Below are 22,811 nucleotides of genomic sequence, written 5' to 3'. Positions count from 1 at the left end.
TGATCTGGACGTACAATATATTCCATGATACCGAAGAAACAGTTTTAAATTAAAATAAGATCACAGGAACGAATTTCTATAAATGGACGCGAACATTTTCATACTAAAAATATTCCCTACTTTCAGGAATACTTTTTCTATCGTTCATTGAGCATAAAATATAAAATTTTACTAATTGAAATTTCACAAAATTAAATCACAGAATACAATTTCCATTTTCAAACTTTCTGATAAAAATTAAATTTGGCTAGATTCATCAATATTCTTATTTTTTACATAAATCGGTTCATTCAGTAAAAGTGAATTACGACATTAATTGACAATTTTTTCCTACATTATATCAATTTTAGTCCAGCCATTTTATTTAACTTTCCAATTTTTTTTGACACAGTTCTTAAATAATAATGCGATGATGCCATTGTAAGAGGTTAAATTTTCACCTATAGATATTTATATAAATTTAATGATATTCACTAAAATTGAACAATTGAACCACTTAGCACAGTTAAGGCAATATATAATATAAAAGTACCAGCCTACGAGATATTTACAGTAAAGTATAAAATATGCGTTTATTATTGTGAGACATCAAAATTCGACAGCTGTCTCTCATAAATGTACTCTTTTAATCTAGCAAGTACAATGTAAAAAGATTCACGAATATATCCAGTGATCGAGGGTAGTTCGGCCAGGTTGTTGTAAGTACTACTCACATATTTACAAGGTAAATTTTGACTACGTTAACACAACTAGATGAAGTATGTAGTTTATTTCATCTTTTAATAAAATATATACTAACCAAAATGTTATTACTATATTATTTTTAAACTCAGACTAGGATAGGACTGAAAATACATTTTGAAACAAAATCGATATGGAATAAGAAAATAACTGCAAAATGATAAAAAAATAACAATTGTACGGTAGTTTTGAGACGGCACTATAATGTTCAGGGTTTGCTTCAACTATGACTATTTAAAATTATGACTAATTATAGTAATATAATATAATACTCTATGATATATTGGCTATTATAAGTATTTTACCCTTGTACACTGAAGTGATCTTAAATCGTTCCTCTTTGTTAGAAAATTATGGGTGAAATATCAACCCATTTATTTTTATCTCGAGTTCACCAAATGGCTGAAATATATTTCAGCTCATAGACTTAAACGCCCAGAAAGCAGTGCATAAAGGTTACTTACTGTATAATTGTTAAATATGTACGTATTTATGACAGAACGTGGTGGGATTGAACACATGGTAAATCTCATTAGTTAACCACACTAACCACCGTAATCTCAATATTTAGGCTATTGCAATGCTGCTTTTATCAACCATTTGAATTACGCTTACAAGTTACATTTTCTTAAGATACAAACAAAATTGAACCACAATAAACGTGCGAAGACATTCAAAAACTCATGACATCATAACACTATTCATATCAGTACGTTTACTGTTGAAAATACAACTACAGTATAAAGACAACACAATTTTTTGTTAGACTTCGCACATTAAGTCCAGTTGTCCAAGATACAGTAAAAGACTGACCGAAGAACCTTAAGTCTTATAAAATGCTTATTTTAACAACCAACGTACTTAAGTTACGTATTGTGCGCTTGACTTTTACGCTATGATTTTGTTCAAAATATCACGTTATAGTGAGCATCATTTTCGTTGTAAAATATAAGACTGTATAAAATTATCTTAATCGTATTATTTACGTAGTCGAAGAGGCGGGCAGTTTAAATTCATAACTATAATAAACACTACGAATACGAAATTAAAATAATAATCAAAAGCGAAAGGACTTTAACGGTATACAAAATATGCAGGTAAATTCAGATCTGGATAGATGAATAGAGAGTCGTTTAATATTAATACTGTAATCATCATCAATCATACCAAAAGCTATGAAGGTAAGTACTAGTTTGAGACTACATTTTTGTTTAAACGTGATCCACATGCATTTATTTCGATCCAGTTAAAATACTCTAAAAATTTACTAAAATCATTTAAACATATATAATGGGCAATGGCAAATCGTATACATTTATGAAACTAATAGAAAATTAAGATTAACATAAACATTTGAAATGCATTGGAAGAACTGGTATATCACCATTGAAATTAACTAATAATATAAGCGAAAAAAAAAACTTAGGCAATACATAGCTTAAAATTTATTTAAAAATCTATTTAACAATTTAATTGCCCTACAAGACTATCATCTCTGTTAGGGGCATTTATGTTTTATATGCACACATCAAACATTATCTAAAACAGGTGCTAGAAACACTCTTCGAATACCTAACTATTTACGTGCGCGATAAACTTTCGCCAGTTACTCTATCCAGCGAAATCAAAAAGATATGAATGAATTTCGCATATAGCCAGCGGAATTTAAAATAATGACTACATCTTTATCGCGCGCGATTGTCGTTTATCCTTGCCAGATAACTTAGCCAGGGCAGTCTTAACCTCAATAGTATTTTCCCTCGCAAAATAAATTAGCTGGCAAAATAAAACATTAAGATTTAATTTCACAAACCAATGCACCCATAACATCGAGTGGCAACCCTAGCTGCAGCACTGCGACAGTTTCGTTGCTACGACATAACGTTCATTATGTGGATGTGGCCAGGGTTGTCGACGGTCACGAAACAAGAGAATTTCTCGTCGAAACACAGCTTTTTTGCGTTCATACCTGACAACTTGATGCACGCCAATATGTCTTTTCTTTTTGAGCCCTCTTTATATCTGAAATAGACATTTGCACATTACGGTACACATTCGTTATATTCAGATAGGGATTTTAAACATTTATAATATAATGTAGGGTGTATGTCCTTGTCGTCATTATAAAAATAATTATCATAAAACTTATAGGGTAGCTATTTTGCATACAGACATTTTTTTTAGAAAAGCTAGCTCACAAATATATACACAAAAACGGAATCATTATGAACACGACGAACTACTCACGTCTTTTTTCTCCAAAGCTCCCTCCAGCAACTGACTCCTCCGCCCCCAAAGAAGAAATTACTCGAGCCAATACTCATGTTCCCCACAGCCGAAGTGACCTCCCGTGGACTCAACACCAGCGGAGTCACCACGTTGATCTTCCGTGGCGGCGGCTTGTTGTTTATAACATACGTTATGTTCCACCAGACTATTTCAGCCGCCATTGTGACAAGGACGAGGGGGGGTTGGTTTTCATCGGTGGGGGTGGTGGGGGAGTGGGGGGAGGTGAAGATGCGGTCGGGGACGGGGGAGAAGGCGCACCATTGGACCTTTGCTTTGTGGTGCTTTAGGAGGCGGAGCTGGCGTTTGCCTTGCACGTTCCATAGCTGTAAAAGAGTTCAATATGGTAATCAAGTATACCAGTAGCGGCTCATTCAAAGCCGAGGAGATAAGTGATAAATTGTATTCCGTTTTGTTTCTCGAGAAAAAATATGACGGTATAAAAAGCAGTATAATTATATCAAAAGGGCTTCTGTACTGTTTTCAATGAAAACTATAATCGCAAACAATTTTTTTTATCAGTCAACTAGACTTTTAGTGACTCGCTAGTTTTCTTTGATCTAAGGGAGTTAAGGTACCATACGAAATGGCAACTACATCACTGTTTGTCAATTTAATAACACCACTACCAAGACCACTTCACTCACATAAGGTGCATTCCAAATTGAACCTTAAAATAAAAATACAGTAAGTAATAATTACCACAACATCGCCCGAGTCGAGTCCCATAGCCAGTATAAGCCCGTCGGACGTAAGATCGCAGGACACAATCTTGTTGTTCAGTCTGTACTCCTGTATCTTGTGCAGCTCGGTTTGGTTCCCCTCGCGCAGCTCGAACGTCTAAAAACAAGTGACAGTGTGTGTGAAATAATTCGGTTTAATCTCATTTTCTTGTCCCACTCACTCTCTTCCAACCTCTCTGTCGCCCGTCATCTCATCATTCACTCGCGTTCATTTCAAATCCTCTCTCACACAGTCCATCCACGTTTTCCTCGGTTTTCCTTTCCTCGTACCTCCCTCCACATTCGTAATACCTTTCTCGTCACATGCCCGTACCACGCTAGGCGATTTACAAGTATCAATATAAATTGTATAGCGGTAAGAGCGTGCGACTTTCAATCCGGACGTCGCGGGTTCAAGCCCCGGCTCGTACGAATGAGTTTTTCGGAACTTATGTACGATATATCATTTGATATTATTTACCAGTTGCTTTTCGGTGAAGGAAAACCTCGTGAGGAAACCGGACTAATCCCAAAAAGGCCTAGTTGCCCAGAGGGGAAACTACCCAGATCCAAACCCAGAGGGGCTGGAAGGTCAGATGGCAGTCGCTTTCGTAAAAACTAGTGCCTACGTCAATTCTTGGGATAGGTTCTCAAGCAGACCCCCGGCTCCCATGAGCCGTGGCAAAATGCCGGGATAACGCGAGGAAAAAGAAGAATATAAATTGTATCAAAGATTATCAATATACTGGTCTCTGGGGACAAAAAAGCTGGCAGCTTCCTCGCTCAACGCATAAGCGTTGCGATCCAGCGAGGAAATGGTGCCAGCATTCTTGGCACTATTCCCCAGGGGCCCTCTCTAGATATAGATTTTTAGGTATTTTTTTTAGGTTTTGTTTTAGTTTTGTAGGTAAGTAGTTTTATATTTTTTTAGGTATTAGTTATGTAGGTAGTTTTAGTTTAAGGTTACTTTTTATTCTAAGTTTGTTATTAATTATGTTTATTTTAAAACAAAAAAAAATACCAAGAGTAATTTAACTAAAATTGTATCATCTTTAACAATAATGAATTCCGAGTAGCATGACACACCTCGCTTCACTCGGCAACCAAACTCACCTGAAACTTCTTATTATAATCATCACAGACAACCAACACATTTTTCCTAAACGCCGCACAACTGACTTGAACATCATTCTGCCTCCCGTTCAACACCTCAGCCCTCCAATGCAGCTCGTCCCAGAGTTTGACAGTGGCATTATATTCCACTGTTAAAAGCCCTTTGTGGTAGAAACATTCTACTAAAGTGCTTTCGCTGAGGCATCCTCTGGTGCCTGGGAATTGACGGTCTTTGGAACTGAGGCTGCTCTCACTGCTCGAGTTGGATAGGCGGTCCGGTTGGCCGTTTTTCTTTTTTATACCTGAAACCAGAGAAAGACAATATTTTAGCCTGTTTCGATGCCGTTGACTAGAAATTAGAGATGCACCGAATATTCGGTTACTAAAGACATCTTATTGATACGGTTTAACACCCCCTGGCACTGACTAAAATAACCGACTTGGTTTCACATAACATCTCAATACTTTTTTTTAGTAGAAGAATTGCATTGCGAGACTTGCATCTTTTTACATGTAATGTTTTTGATGGGTTTAGATTTTTTCGTGCCAAGAACAAGTTAAAGAATATTTTGGGTTGACACTATCTAACTTGATTTTTACGTTGCCTTACTTTTTCATAAACTAGTACTATTAGCAACATTTAGCCATACGTGATTTAGTCCGACCACATTCTGCTAAAATTCGAGTTTCGATTTAATTTCGGTCTCGAAGTACTCTAGTAGAGGCTTGATCTTAAGAACATAAAAGAATCTGTATGGGTTTCGACCTTAAAAAGACAGTTTCTGTCGGACATTAATAAAATCCTAACAAACGCATCTCTATACGCACTTACTCGTACGCAGCAATACGGACATGTATATAAAGCACTTACCTTCCATGTCATTTAATATCTCCTGCGAGCCCAGATAGCTGTTCCCCTTCTGCAGCATCTCGGGCATCCATTTCCCGTCGTTGTTCAATCTGTACGCCATCAGACACCGATTCTTGCCCGCCGCCACCAACAAGTTAGGATTCACGAAGCTCAGGTACTGTGAGTGAGAATAGGTTGCATGTGAAGTCTCTGGGCATTTATACAGAAAGGTGAATTCCTAGTTTCGAAAGTTTATGGAAAATGTTGTTTTTCATATAATTTGCCCGTTTATGACATTGACATGCCTTTAGGTAAAGTAGGTTTACTTTTAATCTCCCTTGTAGTAATTACTTCAATTAAATTTAGGTCTTGTTCAATTGGAACAGTTGCATTTCTCATATATTTCGTTCGTTAAAAACAAAATAAAATCGACTTAATTTCCTATTGATTCAAATTCTGTATGATGGGCCGTAGCAGGAGTAACGGGGTATCTTTAGACATTAACATTTGGTTTAATTTACCTTGGCCTGCGGAAAAATGTTACTATACCTGAACGGCACTCTTCACGTCAAGAATAATTTTGGTCTCTTTAGTGCGGAGCGCGTATTTCTGCACCCGGCCTGAGCGCAGCCCGTATATGATGTATTGGTTGCATGGAGAGATTTTTAGGGCGGTTATCCTTTCGTCTGCCTTTGTTATTATTTCGGTGAGCATTTTTGTTCCACGGATTATCTGTGTAAGAAATAAATAAATGTAAAAAGAGTTTTTACAGTACATAGGTGCTGTTTTACCGCCCTAAGGCTTAAGTTAAGGCTAGGGATTAAGGACAATACGTGCCAATGTCAGAAATTTATAGGGCCATAATATATGTACTGTATGTATGTGGAGCGCTGGTGGTCTAGCGGTAAAAGCGTGCGACTTTCAATCTGGAGGTCGCAGGTTCGAATCGAACCCCGGCTCGTACCAATGAGTTTTTCGGAACTTATGTACGAGTACGAAATATCATTTGATATTTACCAGTCGCTTTTCGGTGAAGGCAAACATCGTGAGGAAACCGGACTAATCCCAATAAGGCCTAGTTTACCCTCTGGGTTGGAAGGTCAGATGGCAGTCCCTTTCGTAAAGACGCCTACGCCAATAGGCCTGTTGCAAGTAAGAAAGAATCATGGAAATAATGGTTTCAAAGAAACATATATGTTAATATGATTCTAAAAAATCTCAGTATAAACTGAAGGATTATTAAGATATTCAATAAAATAAAAGTGCAAAATTCTCCAATCGGCCATTATTACTGAAACGCCAATCAGAAGCGTTCTAAACAGTGACGTCATCAATCCATAACATATTTCTTAGAGCAACATAGACAACCTCATTGACCGAAATCTATACGTCCTCACCAAAGAGTTCGAAAGGTGCAAAAAAAATATTATTTCGCCACTAAACATTTATTACGTCCAAAAAATATTATTACACGATATAAAGTAGATATCTATTTATTATTATTTAAATAAAATGCTAAATAATACGATATTTCAACAACAAACTTTTTTAATTATTTGGCTGAATGGAACTATCATTGCCATGTTGGCTGTCGTAATTAGAGAAAGTGAAAAATTAAAAAGTAAACCGGCGCTCGGTGATTTTCACTCAAAATTTACATGTATCTAAATAATTCATTTTAAACTGCAACCGTGTGAGAGTTTTTGTGTAAAATAAGTTATTGTGATAAATTATTGTAATGTATTTATCATCCCTAATCGTAATATATGGTGCTGAATTAACAATATCATTCGGATTCAAGGGAAATTCGTAACTGTATGTATGTAAACATTGTCTACCACCAACTAAATTATGACGTCACAAATGGCATGCGAGGCGTTTTCGCGCGAAGTTTAAACTAGCTATAATAAAATGCAATTATCTATGTTAAATCTTATGTGTATAGCTGAAATATTGTGTTTTTCGGAACCAATACAGGTGTACCGACAATAATACAAGGGATTTCAAAATTTGTCATCAGGCCTATTCTTGGGATTAGTTGCCAAGCGGACCCCAGGCTCCCATGAGCCGTGGGAAAATGCCGGGACAACGCGAGGAAGATGATGAATATATGTACTGTAAAACTTTGTACAATTCACGTGCGAAAACGTAATTCGCAACCAGTGGCGATAAATTGAAACACGACCGAAGGGAGTGTTTTAAATCAACACGAGTACCTAATTTTCGCAATTGTATCGTAATGTACTCATCATCTCGCGTCCCGCGCGTTATCCCGGCATTTTGCCACGGCTCGGCTTGTGTCGTAATGTACTAGTAAAGTGATTATCCAATGACAGCTGGAGGTTTTCAAATGTTGTTAATAAGATTTTTTTTTTTCACTTTCCAAGGTCACTATTTGATGATCACAAACATAACTAGAGTTTACCTTAATCAGTGCACTGAGAGTACATATACACATGATGACTTTAGGCGGTGATAGCATTTCCAACCCTATTGCGGGGATATAAGGTTCACGTGTACACATTTAAGTGTGTGACACTGAAAGAAGTTGTTCTGTTTTCGACCTTATTGCGATGTTATAAGGTGCATACCTGTATGTTGTTCTTGTCGTCGAGTACGGCCAACAGGGGCTGTGCCCCGCTGTCGTTGTTGCATATTCCCTTGAGGTTGAGCGCGAGGCAAGGTTTGGAGTGGCGGTCGAGGCTCATGGTGCCTTTGAGCGGTGGTTTCTTCCTTTCATCCTAAAAATTTAACAAGAGGTGAAGTAGGATCTTAAATATGCTTGATTCATCTATTTATTAAACCTCAAGACCTCTAGGATTTATTAAACTATTTTTGTATCTAGTATATACGTCTGCCAGCGATACTACAATTTTTTTATATTAAAGGTAAAATGGAATAATTCAACACATCCGGCAAAACTTGAATCCGCGATCTCTGCAATCCGACCAAAATAAACAGCTTAAAGGACAAAGATATAAAGAATGTTATAGCATTTAATTATAATAGGAGCCTCGTCTGCCAACAAACCGCTATGTGGTTTGGCAGAAGAATGTATTGTATCTAAATGTAAGTAAGCTTGTGAATAAACGCTTTTTTTTTTTTTTTACCGTGTAAATTTTCCGATATGTTTCTTGGTAGAACAAAATTTCGGAAACTTTTAGTTTAATGGCGGCATGGCTGGCATTTACGGTTACCTCAGTGTGGAGAGCGAAGGATTTGTTCCTCTTGGGCGTGGCGTGGACGCTGTGGCTACCGTTGCCCGTCGGTGTGTGTGGGGATACTGCTTCCACAAAACTCACGTCGAACTTTGTCGTTAGTCGCACTTTCCTGAGTTAAATAAAAAAGAGCGTTAGTTTTCTGATAAGGACTTTCTGGTTGGCTAAAAAATGAGCCGCATATTCTTCAATCCATAAAGTAATCTTACAAAAACCCCGCACATTAAATTATTTAGGTGAATTATTAAATTTAATTGAGTCTAACAAGCATTTTTGTAGTGATTATGAGACCGATCCTATATAGACTATAAAATCATGTTACAATTGAAGGGATGATTACAAAAACAACATAACTGCTTAGTGCGGTTGACAGTTTTTTAAGAACATTGTTATTCGTTTCAGGTGTCAACCGGTGTAGTCAGTTATGTTGTTTTTGTAAACATCCCTTCAATTGCATTATTAGGGTTATTTGTAATAATCCGTTCCTTACCCATTCTTCTGAGTATTCTGCGCCACGTAAGAGGGGTCGAGCTGCCACACCTTGGCGCAGTTCTCTATCGTGCCCGTCCCGGTTAGTAGGACGTCCGGCCCTGGTAGGATGTCGTGCCACACTTCGCTCACAGCCATGGACATCACATTGCTGGAATGTTAGATACCAGCACATAATAATAAATAGTACTACCGTACATAAAGGAAACTTCCTACAGAACCGAAGTTTGACAGCGGTTCAGGGTCGAATCATGCTGTCCTTTCCTAATATTCACGCCGTTATCTGTGTTCATGCACGCAAAAGGACGTCAAGTTGTGTCAACCCTAATAATTGCTCGGAGCAATGCCGCGCCGAACGGAGCCGAGTTTGCCCGAAGGGAGGAGTTTCGCACCCCTGATATCAGTTAGAATTATGGTCATACACAAATATGTGCATGTGTAAATTATGTAAAAATATTGTAAATATATACGAACACGGACTATTAGTGCGCGAGCCAGGCGCAAATTTCGTAGAATAAGTGACTACCTGCTATAATATACCCTTCGAAGGCCGCAAAATTATGTGACACGCTCTTATTGCTCTACAAATAAGATTGTGTCAGATATTTTTGCGGCCTTCGTTGTGCAATATATTATTTCAGGCGGCTAACATAAACATTCGTAGGGTACCTACTTGTAGAGTAGTTGAGGGAGATGTATTATGGAGCTTTGTGAACGTCAGCTGCTACTCCGTTGGTGGATTGAGGAACAGAAGCCACCCGACTCGTAATAAAAATTAGTCATCGCAAGCCGATTGAAACTTTGTCAGATGATAGTTAGTTAGTTAGTAGTCTAGAGCTCTAGAGTATAGAAAACTTTCATGACTAACCCTCTCCGATTCTCAAGGTCGAAGATCCTCGCCAAGTTGTTAAGGTCGACGCATATAATGCGACTGTCGTCGGTGGATATGAACAGCAGCGAAGGAGTCTTATTGTTGACCTTGACATGTGGTTTCTAGCTATAGCTGTCTGAAGTAAATTCTTGTCATATCCGATCCTCTAGATCGAAGATCCTCGCCAAGTTGTTAAGGTCGACGCATATAATGCGACTGTCATCGGTGTACACAAACAACGACCAGTCTTATTGTTGACCTTGCCAGGTGGTTTCTAGCTGTCTGAAGTAAATTCTTGACTTACCCTCTCCGATTCTCTAGATCGAAGATCCTCGCCAAGTTGTTAAGGTCGACGCATATAATGCGACTGTCATCGGTGGATATAAACAACAGGGAGCCAGTCTTGTTGACTGCCAACGACAGGAATGTTAGCTCGGCCCGCACTGCGTCACCTGGTGTTTAAAAAAAATCATCACTGTCGAATATTTTGACAACGTTATGTCATGAGAAGCATCAGATTAAGAGAATGTAGGGACATTGCGCTAGTTTCCGTCCAGCTCTAGTTTTCATCCACTATTTTTACACACAAATTAAACATTAGTTCTGATTTAAACTTTCACGATTATTAAACATTATCAAACTGCACAACGGGACTTAATCGCGTATTTAAGTTTTAAGATTTACCTCCGACGTTTCGAGGACGGCGTTGTCCCCGTGGTCTCGGAGAAGACTGGCTCAAGTTGACATCAACATCTTCTAGCCGCGCGAGTTTTTCGAACTACCCGCACTTGGTCTTGTTTATCAGTTTGAACGTTTTGCGCACTAGGGATGTCACTCTGTCGACACACAACACTAACGATATTCGATTTATCGACTGTCGATATTCGTTTCCGCTTACATTTACTAATGACTGGATTCCATGTGGATGAGATCTTAAAACCCTCGTCCCGATTAAAATTGCAATGTTTTTTGATTTCAATGGCTTCCCGCACTTTTCTACTGTAGAAATGGCGATCCGCGTGTGGATCCGTGGACTTAAATACGCGATTAAGTCCCGTTGTGCAGTTTGATAAACATTAGTTGCTACTGACGGAGTGACGAAATATATTTTATTATTAATTTGCTTCTTGCCATATATAATTTTTATGTAGATCTATTGTTAAGACATTAAGGATTGCAATAGTCGAAATTTGTGCGGCAAGGTAGGTTTATATTCAAATCCGTCAAGTTAAGACTAGAGGTAGATGGAAACTAGCGCAATGGCTCTATTCCTAAATCTCAAATCTTACCTGTGATGATGGAGCGAGTGCGGCAGATGCCGAGGCTGGTTTGATGTCCGTTCAGTTCTAATTCATGCTCTATCACTTCTCTAGGTGTTAGAATTATTATTCGGTGTGTGCCTGAAATGAGTGATTTAATAAAGTTAAAGTGCACATATTATACAAGATTATACATTGTCATTTATCTAAGGACTGGTCTTACGGGCACTAAAAATGGTACCAGTTCAGCGGTGTCACTCACGAATTCGAGCCAATTGTGCAGTCGAACGCAACCAATTGCGACCAATCGCGCGCGTGATGCAAACTCATCAACTAATCGCGCGCGTGATGCGAACTTATCAACTAATCGCGCGCGTGATGCGAACTCATCAACTAATCGCGCGCGTGATGCGAACTTATCAACTAATCGCGCGCGTGATGCGAACTCATCAACTAATCGCGCGCGTGATGCGAACTTATCAACTAATCGCGCGCGTGATGCGAACTCATCAACTAATCGCGCGCGTGATGCAAACTCATCAACTAATCGCGCGCGTGATGCGAACTTATCAACTAATCGCGCGCGTGATGCGTACTCATCAACTAATCGCGCGCGTGATGCAAACTCATCAAATAATCGCGCGCGTGATGCGAACTTATCAACTAACCGCGCGCGTGATGCGAAGTCATCAACTAATCGCGCGCGTGATGCAAACTCATCAACCAATTGCGTTGCCCCATTCTTATTGCCCTTAAGGCCAGTCCATCTATGTCAAAGAGATTATTATGGTTAAAAAGTGCACGTGAGTTGGTAAAACAAACATCATTATTTAGTAGAAATACCGACATCAATATAAAGTCCGCCTGCATTTTAGTATGTAACATACCTGGTACAGTGATGATATCCAATACAGTGTCGTTTTCTTCCAATGAAACCACTTTTTCTTTAGTCTTCAGATCTATAACATCGACGTAGTTCTTATTGTTATTGGCCAGCGCCATTATCAAATACCTGCAAAGAAAATTACATAATATATGTGGCGTTCCACGGCAAAAGGTACCTTATGGCGGCTGGCGCTTACGTCGCATAGTGCCGCAATAATATTGGAGCGGCGTTAATGATAGCGTAAGCGCCAACCGCCATAAGGTACCTTTACCGTGGGACGTCACATATAAACGACTAAACGTATAGACTCGCACGCGAGACCGCAACTCATGCTAGCCAGTCTGTCTGTCTGTAGCTCGATGTCCCTCTCTACTTGGTCCGTGTAAGTATGTCTAGGAGACCCTTGAGGGTCATATAATGTGTATGACTGTCTTGGCGGTGTGTATGAGGATCAGCCGATGAAGCCCATTTTGAGAGTGATCATTAGGTTGTCGTAGTTCTATGATCTTGTGAATCTTGTTGTTTGTGTTTACCTAACGAAGCCTGCGTTGCGGATATAAAAGTATGGTCTCTGAATAAAGAATGATATCTTGTTTGACCTTACCTGGGTTCCTTAGTGACCTTTAGCGCCTTAAACTTGCCGGTCGCTAGTATAATACAAGTACAGTATGTGACTCATACCTGTCATCATAACTGGGTACGCAGCACAACAGCTCTCTGTCCCTCTCCACGAGGTCCGTGTAAGTGTGTCTCGGAGCCCCCTGAGGGTCATACAGCACGACGATCTTGGCGGTATGCGCTACGAGTATCTCGGAGTCGTTGAGCCATCGGCAGCCGATGTAGGGACCCATTTTGGGCGTGATGATCAGGTTGCCGGGGTAATTGTTGTTGAATAGTTCCTCAGGGTCTGCAGACAAGCGAATTTGTGCGTTATTTCTTAATAATAAGGTTTATATTATGGCTAATAATAATATTCGAATGTTATGCTTTTATGTGTATTCATAAGGGTTTAACACTTTCGGTACCAGACACCCAATTTTCAATACCACATGAAAGTGCTAGCTTATTTTTGGCGGCGAAAGTCTCTTCAAAATGGTCTTAAAGGAATTTTGCTGGAGTTTTCATTATATTATTGCACAGTTAAAAAGTTTTCCCGCTTAAAACGAGTTTTTTGCGTGGTATCTTAATAAGGCCCACTTGCACCATCCCACTAACCCGGGGTTTAGCGGTTTAACCGTCAACTCAGTGTCAAGCAGTACTGGTAACCATGGTAATTCCAGATTTAACTGGTCAACCCCGGGTTAGTGGAATGGTGCAAGTGGGCCTAATTGTTGTGCTGTAGATTTTCTACATTTTTGCAATATTAAGAATCCTCCCGAATAAAACGCGTTTTCGGCTTTTTCTAACTAGAATCTTCACAAGCAATTCTAACTTCGCCCCTCATTGCTAAACAAGAAATCCATGGGGTATATATTTCCCCCCTTATTCATAAACGTTTACTAAAGTTGACAAGCCGATAATAATCGTTTGTCCCTTTCCATCATACCAATACGTCGGTAAGGGACAAACGATTATTGTCGGCTTGTCAACTTTAGTAGACATTTATGAATAAGGGGGTTCATATTTACCTTCTTCGACTATAGTATCCGTGTCGGCCTCGACATCGTCGACATACCACACGGTGAGCACGCCGTCGAAGGCGAGCGCGGCCACGACGGGCGGGTTGACGGGACACGCGCCGACCCACTTGATGGACGAGCCGTTGCCGGGCAGCTCTTTGGTTAGATTGTTCGTTGATATGTTGAGCAAGATAGCCATGGGGTATATATTGCATATTTACCTTCTTCGACTATAGTATCCGTGTCGGCCTCGACATCGTCGACGTACCACACGGTGAGGACGCCGTCGAAGGCGAGCGCGGCCACGACGGGCGGGTTGACGGGACACGCGCCGACCCACTTGATGGGCGACCCGTTGCCGGGCAGCTCTTTGGTTAGATTGTTCGTTGATATGTTGAGCAAGATAGCCATGGGGTATATATTGCATATTTACCTTCTTCGACGATGGTGTCCGTGTCGGCCTCGACATCGTCGACGTACCACACGGTGACAACGCCGTCGAAGGCGAGCGCGGCCACGACGGGCGGGTTGACAGGACACGCGCCGACCCACTTGATGGGCGAGCCGTTGCCGGGGAGCTCTTTGGTCAGGTTGTTCGTTGATATGTTGAGCAAGATAGCCATGGGGTATATATATCATATTTACCTTCTTCGACTATAGTATCCGTGTCGGCCTCGACGTCGTCGACGTACCACACGGTGAGGACGCCGTCGAAGGCGAGCGCGGCCACGACGGGCGGGTTGACAGGACACGCGCCGACCCACTTGATGGGCGAGCCGTTGCCGGGGAGCTCTTCGGTCAGGTTGTTGGTTGATATGTTGAGCAAGATATCCATGGGGTATATATTTCATATTTACCTTCTTCGACGATAGTGTCCGTGTCGGCCTCGACGTCGTCGACGTACCACACGGTGAGCACGCCGTCGAAGGCGAGCGCGGCCACGACGGGCGGGTTGACGGGACACGCGCCGACCCACTTGATGGGCGAGCCGTTGCCGGGGAGCTCTTTGGTCAGGTTGTTCGTTGATATGTTGAACATCTGTGGAAACAAGTTTAGGTTAGAGTCTAAACTACAGCTTGCCAAAAAAGAGTAGAAATTAAAAAATGGCAACACAGTGTCGTCCCTTTCAAACCAATTTATAAAAGACAGCCCGTCAGGTCAAAAGTGTGGTGACCCCTGGGTAGTGATTCATTCTAACATTGTCCTGGCACACTGATGGAGCCTCGAGTCCACTCGATACCCAAGATGTAGCAAAGGCACTTGGCACTTCAGTTTAATTCAGTTTATTTATTGGTAATATTGGTAAAAAATATTTACTTGGTTTTTATAAAATCCAACCTAGAGGCTACAGGGGTAACTAGACCTCATTGGAATGGATTTTTTTAGTGTGTTAGTGGGATAAGTTCAGTTTCATATTCAGTAGTTCAGTGTCATATTTGGTTTAAGAAAAATCAGTGGGATAAGTTCAGTTTCATATTCAGTAGTTCAGTGTCATATTTGGTTTAAGAAAAATCAACTGATACATATCAAAATCGCACATAAGTTCTAAAACCTCAATTAGAACGGGGTTAGACGCTTGAAAGTTACTCATTTTACCACTAATAGCGCTAGGCCATAAAAGTTAAATGGTTGGGTAGTGGCAATCCTGCCTAAAAATGTAACCCCCATTGATTGTATTATACAGATTGTACGCTTCTTAGGGTATAATCGTAGTAAAAATCTCACCTTTATAGAGCCAGACAGAGTGCCTACTAGAACGTAGTCACCGAGGAAACCAACGCATCTTATGTTCTCCTCCTTAAGGTCTATTGTTGAATGTTTGATCTCCTCTACATTTTGTTCGTGCCTAAAGAAACAGTATAAATTAAAAACTATAAAACATTATATTACGAACTTATACTGATCATAATATTCATAATAGGTGTGTACAGTCGGGAACAAAACGATTACAGGCAAAGTTTCCAAATACATCGTAAGCGATCCTTATTCCGATAATAGCAAAGGTGTATCTCAATACATATTTCATTTCATTTGAAAACATATAAATACTCGACATAACAATGAATCCTGTTTTATTATACTAGAGCCTATTGAGCGCCAAGGGTTCTCGAACCTAACAATTGTGTGCCGAACTAAGGGTTAAACTATACAAAACTTATGAATATTACAGAAACTCAAAATAAAGCTCATTTTCTCTTTTGCAACCGCCGCCGCCTTACTGTAGAGTATGCCTTTAGAGTCTTTAGACTCATATTGCAATACGCTTTGCGCTAGATCCTTACACGGATAGCGGTATAAGTCGAAAACGATTTAAATTTCATCGAACTAGTTCATATAAGTTGGACCGTAGGACACTAGACTAAATACTAATACTTACAGGAACTCAAAATAAAGCTCATTTTTAGCAGTATTCTCTTGTGCGACCGCCGCCGCCTTACTGTATAGTATGCCTTTGGACTCATGTTGTAATATGCTCTGGGCTAGGTCCGTGCAGGGGTACCGGTATAGGTCTATACCGTGGGTGCCTAGAAACACCTTCAGGGCTAGCAGTAGGTCTTTATCTAGGTCCTGAAATTATAATAATAATTGAATACACACAAGGGTAGTTGAAACTGGTCTCTTCTTATAAAAAAAATCCTTTTCACTTAGTGTATTTCTTAGGGTATCACTAGGTACTATTAAAGTAAATTCTCTATGTTTTAAGAAACACTATCGAAATTACCAGTTTACATTTAAAACTGCATAGTCAATAACTAAAAAAAAAACCGGGCAAGTGCGAGTCGGACTCGCGCACGAAGGGTTCCGTACCATATGCAAAAAAAAAAACGGAAAAAAATGCAAAAAAAAACGGTCACCCATCCAAGTACTGACCACGCCCGACGTTGCTTAACTTTGGTCAAAAATTACGTTTGTTGTATGGGAGACACACTTAAATCTTTATTTTATTCTGTTTTTAGTATTTGTTGTTATTGCGGCAACAGAAATACATCATCTGTGAAAATTTCAACTGTCTAGCTATCACGGTTCGTGAGATACAGCCTGGTGACAGACAGAAGGACGGACGGACAGCGAAGTCTTAGTAATAGGGTCCCGTTTTACACTTTGGGTACGGAACCCTAAAAATTGAGCAAACATAATGCATATAATAACCATTTTTAATACGTGCAAGACATTAATTACGCACACCATAACAATAAACTAATGGTCGCACCACAAATTCAACAAAAGTTCGTATGGCTTATCTTTAACACAGCATAGTAACCAAAAAACTTACATCTTCAACAATCAATTCCTCATATTTCTGCAAATCCAATATAACATCACCCGGTCCCGTCAGCTTCACCTTATTTCCTAAAAACTTCAAATCCAAGAACAATTTATGAAACAAACTCCACTTATTATTAGAATTTTTAGTATTATATATATGATAACCAATATAGAAGGCTATATAACCGTCATCGATTATATCCAGCGGTGTAGTATTAATGTTATCATAGTGGTATCTCTTTAGGAATTCTGCGTGAGTTTTTTTCATTTCATCCTCGCTTAACGACGATCTTAGACAGTTCATGATCAAGTCATGTATTTCGTAAACGTATATTCTTTCATCGTAGTTGTAATCTTCCATTATAAGGCATTTCCGACGGAGCTTTTTCATGATAGTTTCGACTTCTGAGTCGTTTTTGTCCCAGAGTCGGCCGATGACTCTGGCGGTGACTTTAGCGTTGTCGGGGAGTATGGCGAGTTTCTTGAAGAGGGGCAGTGTGGCGGAGTCGAGTGCGTTTATGCAGACTTTGATCGGGTTGTCGTGCCGAGGTAAACTGGAAAAATGAAGACACAGTGAGAAAAGTTACTATACGTTTAAATCAAAGGCGTCGACAGCCTTAGAGGATATAACCAATGGAGACGCCATGTCTATAATTTTCGGTACAAAATAGTCTGCCGTTTTTTGCGGGGGAGGGGCACATCAAATGTATACGTAACGTCAACATAGCCATGTCAGATAAACGTATGTCCATACATGTGTTTGACATGTGGTTGACCATTGGCCGCCTTTTTTCGACAGACGGGAACGCCTGTTGACCACTCCGTTGGTTATATTCTCTAAGTCGCCAGATGGACTAGGGGGGGCAGTTCATAGGGTGGCGAGGGGGCATATGGCCGATGGCCAAGGGGAGAGGGGCATACATATTTGGCGACGCCCATGCGTTTAATGATAGGTCTTTACGCTTTTGACATAAGGTTTCATTTTGTGTGTAATGTTCGAATCTCCGACAAGATAAATCGAAACTGAGGAGAGAACACTAAAGGCATAGTGATACCTACAGATTTCTAGTGATACTTAGAATAAAAACTCCTTCTTCTGCAACTTATTGACGTAATAAGTCCATCTACTGTTATCGTGGTTCAAACTCTGCCTGTTCTCTGACAATATGGCGCCCAACAGCGCGATGGTAAAAGGGTTGCCTTTGCAGATGTCGTGTAACTTCTTGGCTTGGCGCGGTAGCATACTAACGTCTACGCCAAGGCGAGGATAAAAGAAAGAGAGAGAAACAGGAGAGAGACAGAGATGGTTGGTAAACTCTGGTGATACTTACAACAAGAATTCCTTCTTCTGCAACTTATTCACATAATAAGTCCATCTACTGTTGTCATGGTTCAAACTCTGCCTGTTCTCTGACAATATGGCGCCCAACAGCGCGATGGTAAAGGGGTTGCCTTTGCAGATGTCGTGTAACTTCTTGGCTTGACGCGGTAGCATACTAACGTCTACGTCAAGACAGGAAGCGAAGAGTTCTAGGGATTCCTTCTCTTCAAAGTTGTTTGATACCTGTAAGAGTAGACAAGTTTTAATACAAAGCAAATAGCATTTATTTATTATAATTTGGATCGAAGAAATCAGTCCTAATCCTAGATGTTTTGTGCCAGTTGAATATCAACCTTTACGTTTTAAATCTAAAATGTAATTCTGGTTCTAGTTGCCGGTCAGATATCGCGACGATCGAAATTGATGGGTAGACAGCCAAGCAGGACAACATAAACTGTTTTCAGATTTCCAAAGAATAGAATAGAATAGAATAGAATAGAATGTTTTTATTCGTGACAAAACTTATAGATAAAACAACAGGTAATACTATCATGGTCATAATAGGAAGTCCTGTTATGATTGCCCTCCTAACAATAAGTGCAATAACTCATATTAAATTATCATTAAATAATATACCTTGTTCTCATACAATGTGTCACACAAGCGACTGAGATTTCAAATTAGTTATTGCACTTATCGTTAGGAGGGCAGTTAAGATATCTACACAGTGTAACATGAGGAAACCGAATAATTTTAACCACACATTTCTGAGGTCAAAATGTAATATGAGTTTAGGTCAATATGGCCAATAAAAATTTTTTGGTTTTGTTTTTTTCAATTTTTTGAATGTATTTGTGTTATTGGTAAACTTGTCACTTAAAATTGATTTTTACTTTTGTTTTCGTAAAACCTACTTTTTCCAAAGTGTTACTTGTCACTTTTTGACATCTATCAATAAGGATATTTAGACTACGTCCCATAGCAGCATCATCACCATCGAAAAGGCATTTTACATTATGTAACATTAAAAACTTGTTTTTTATTTTATTAGGATTATTATCTCTGAAACTAGGCGAATTTCAATAGTACATTACTACAGAGGCCGGGACGAAAGGGGTCGCCGGCCGAAGACATATAGACGGACATGAAGACATATATTAGTTTTTCCATATTGTTCAGATATATTTAACACGTTGACCGCTTAGATACCAGTGGTTTTTTGACAGCTAAGGTATCAATGATTTGTTGTAAGTGTATAAATTAATGAATAGCGACTGTTAAGATATTTGTGACATGTTGAGCGCTCACAAGTAAATGCTACCATGACAGTCAACAACTTTTTGACAGTTTAAACGTTTACCTCTCTTTGAGCACCTGGAGTGTATAGCGACTTCTGCTGCTGACTGTATTAGGCGGGAAGTGCGTTGTGACGATCGCGTGGACATAGTGAGTGCAGTGTGCTTGACGCCGGTCGATGCAGCCGCCCTGCCAGACCTCGACCTGACAACTCCGGCCGCGGAGTGCACCGCGCCCCCGCCCCCCGCTCCCGCTCTGTCCGCGCGCAGCGAGCGGCGAGGCGGGCGGCGCGGTCAGTGCACGAGTTGCAGCCGCCCTGCCAGACCTCGACCTGACAACTCCGGCCGCGGAGTGCACCGCGCCCCCGCCCCCCGCCCCCGCTCTGTCCGCGCGCAGCGAGCGGCGAGGCGGGCGGCGCGGTCAGTGCACGAGTTGCAGCCGCCCTGCCAGACCTCGACCTGACAACTCCGGCCGCGGAGTGCACCGCGCCCCCGCCCCCCGCCCCCGCTCTGTCCGCGCGCAGCGAGCGGCGAGGCGGGCGGCGCGGTCAGTGCACGAGTTGCAGCCGCCCTGCCAGACCTCGACCTGACAACTCCGGCCGCGGAGTGCACCGCGCCCCCGCCCCCCGCCCCCGCTCTGTCCGCGCGCAGCGAGCGGCGAGGCGGGCGGCGCGGTCAGTGCACGAGTTGCAGCCGCCCTGCCAGACCTCGACCTGACAACTCCGGCCGCGGAGTGCACCGCGCCCCCGCCCCCCGCCCCCGCTCTGTCCGCGCGCAGCGAGCGGCGAGGCGGGCGGCGCGGTCAGTGCACGAGTTGCAGCCGCCCTGCCAGACCTCGACCTGACAACTCCGGCCGCGGAGTGCACCGCGCCCCCGCCCCCCGCCCCCGCTCTGTCCGCGCGCAGCGAGCGGCGAGGCGGGCGGCGCGGTCAGTGCACGAGTTGCAGCCGCCCTGCCAGACCTCGACCTGACAACTCCGGCCGCGGAGTGCACCGCGCCCCCGCCCCCCGCCCCCGCTCTGTCCGCGCGCAGCGAGCGGCGAGGCGGGCGGCGCGGTCAGTGCACGAGTTGCAGCCGCCCTGCCAGACCTCGACCTGACAACTCCGGCCGCGGAGTGCACCGCGCCCCCGCCCCCCGCCCCCGCTCTGTCCGCGCGCAGCGAGCGGCGAGGCGGGCGGCGCGGTCAGTGCACGAGTTGCAGCCGCCCTGCCAGACCTCGACCTGACAACTCCGGCCGCGGAGTGCACCGCGCCCCCGCCCCCCGCCCCCGCTCTGTCCGCGCGCAGCGAGCGGCGAGGCGGGCGGCGCGGTCAGTGCACGAGTTGCAGCCGCCCTGCCAGACCTCGACCTGACAACTCCGGCCGCGGAGTGCACCGCGCCCCCGCCCCCCGCCCCCGCTCTGTCCGCGCGCAGCGAGCGGCGAGGCGGGCGGCGCGGTCAGTGCACGAGTTGCAGCCGCCCTGCCAGACCTCGACCTGACAACTCCGGCCGCGGAGTGCACCGCGCCCCCGCCCCCCGCCCCCGCTCTGTCCGCGCGCAGCGAGCGGCGAGGCGGGCGGCGCGGTCAGTGCACGAGTTGCAGCCGCCCTGCCAGACCTCGACCTGACAACTCCGGCCGCGGAGTGCACCGCGCCCCCGCCCCCCGCCCCCGCTCTGTCCGCGCGCAGCGAGCGGCGAGGCGGGCGGCGCGGTCAGTGCACGAGTTGCAGCCGCCCTGCCAGACCTCGACCTGACAACTCCGGCCGCGGAGTGCACCGCGCCCCCGCCCCCCGCCCCCGCTCTGTCCGCGCGCAGCGAGCGGCGAGGCGGGCGGCGCGGTCAGTGCACGAGTTGCAGCCGCCCTGCCAGACCTCGACCTGACAACTCCGGCCGCGGAGTGCACCGCGCCCCCGCCCCCCGCCCCCGCTCTGTCCGCGCGCAGCGAGCGGCGAGGCGGGCGGCGCGGTCAGTGCACGAGTTGCAGCCGCCCTGCCAGACCTCGACCTGACAACTCCGGCCGCGGAGTGCACCGCGCCCCCGCCCCCCGCCCCCGCTCTGTCCGCGCGCAGCGAGCGGCGAGGCGGGCGGCGCGGTCAGTGCACGAGTTGCAGCCGCCCTGCCAGACCTCGACCTGACAACTCCGGCCGCGGAGTGCACCGCGCCCCCGCCCCCCGCCCCCGCTCTGTCCGCGCGCAGCGAGCGGCGAGGCGGGCGGCGCGGTCAGTGCACGAGTTGCAGCCGCCCTGCCAGACCTCGACCTGACAACTCCGGCCGCGGAGTGCACCGCGCCCCCGCCCCCCGCCCCCGCTCTGTCCGCGCGCAGCGAGCGGCGAGGCGGGCGGCGCGGTCAGTGCACGAGTTGCAGCCGCCCTGCCAGACCTCGACCTGACAACTCCGGCCGCGGAGTGCACCGCGCCCCCGCCCCCCGCCCCCGCTCTGTCCGCGCGCAGCGAGCGGCGAGGCGGGCGGCGCGGTCAGTGCACGAGTTGCAGCCGCCCTGCCAGACCTCGACCTGACAACTCCGGCCGCGGAGTGCACCGCGCCCCCGCCCCCCGCCCCCGCTCTGTCCGCGCGCAGCGAGCGGCGAGGCGGGCGGCGCGGTCAGTGCACGAGTTGCAGCCGCCCTGCCAGACCTCGACCTGACAACTCCGGCCGCGGAGTGCACCGCGCCCCCGCCCCCCGCCCCCGCTCTGTCCGCGCGCAGCGAGCGGCGAGGCGGGCGGCGCGGTCAGTGCACGAGTTGCAGCCGCCCTGCCAGACCTCGACCTGACAACTCCGGCCGCGGAGTGCACCGCGCCCCCGCCCCCCGCCCCCGCTCTGTCCGCGCGCAGCGAGCGGCGAGGCGGGCGGCGCGGTCAGTGCACGAGTTGCAGCCGCCCTGCCAGACCTCGACCT

The 22,811-nt window shown here is 44.3% G+C and overlaps 1 protein-coding gene across 2 annotated transcripts in view; it reads right to left on the bottom strand.

The window, feature by feature from the left end:
- Window positions 1–316: 316 nt before the first annotated feature.
- The window catches only part of LOC134668002 (uncharacterized), a 46,547-nt gene continuing 24,052 nt past the window's right edge, over window positions 317–22,811 (bottom strand). For both annotated transcript variants that reach the window (XM_063525436.1, XM_063525437.1), the window contains 18 exons: window positions 18,653–18,885; window positions 17,329–17,875; window positions 16,432–16,622; window positions 15,780–15,900; window positions 14,912–15,092; window positions 13,117–13,342; window positions 12,437–12,561; window positions 11,580–11,690; window positions 10,595–10,742; window positions 9,421–9,570; window positions 8,910–9,042; window positions 8,304–8,453; window positions 6,262–6,444; window positions 5,734–5,890; window positions 4,863–5,164; window positions 3,730–3,867; window positions 2,989–3,353; window positions 317–2,763 (listed from right to left, as the gene is read on the bottom strand). In XM_063525436.1, the coding sequence (XP_063381506.1) occupies window positions 2,613–2,763; window positions 2,989–3,353; window positions 3,730–3,867; window positions 4,863–5,164; window positions 5,734–5,890; window positions 6,262–6,444; window positions 8,304–8,453; window positions 8,910–9,042; window positions 9,421–9,570; window positions 10,595–10,742; window positions 11,580–11,690; window positions 12,437–12,561; window positions 13,117–13,342; window positions 14,912–15,092; window positions 15,780–15,900; window positions 16,432–16,622; window positions 17,329–17,875; window positions 18,653–18,885 (3,612 nt within the window). In that variant the 3' untranslated portion in view covers window positions 317–2,612. The remainder of the gene's footprint in view (window positions 2,764–2,988; window positions 3,354–3,729; window positions 3,868–4,862; window positions 5,165–5,733; window positions 5,891–6,261; window positions 6,445–8,303; window positions 8,454–8,909; window positions 9,043–9,420; window positions 9,571–10,594; window positions 10,743–11,579; window positions 11,691–12,436; window positions 12,562–13,116; window positions 13,343–14,911; window positions 15,093–15,779; window positions 15,901–16,431; window positions 16,623–17,328; window positions 17,876–18,652; window positions 18,886–22,811) is intronic.

The sequence above is a fragment of the Cydia fagiglandana genome, chromosome 10, assembly GCF_963556715.1.
Source record: "Cydia fagiglandana chromosome 10, ilCydFagi1.1, whole genome shotgun sequence".
NCBI classification, from domain to species: Eukaryota; Metazoa; Arthropoda; class Insecta; order Lepidoptera; family Tortricidae; genus Cydia; species Cydia fagiglandana.
Note: the sequence above shows the minus strand (reverse complement) of the source record. Positions and strands in the feature narration are given on the sequence as shown.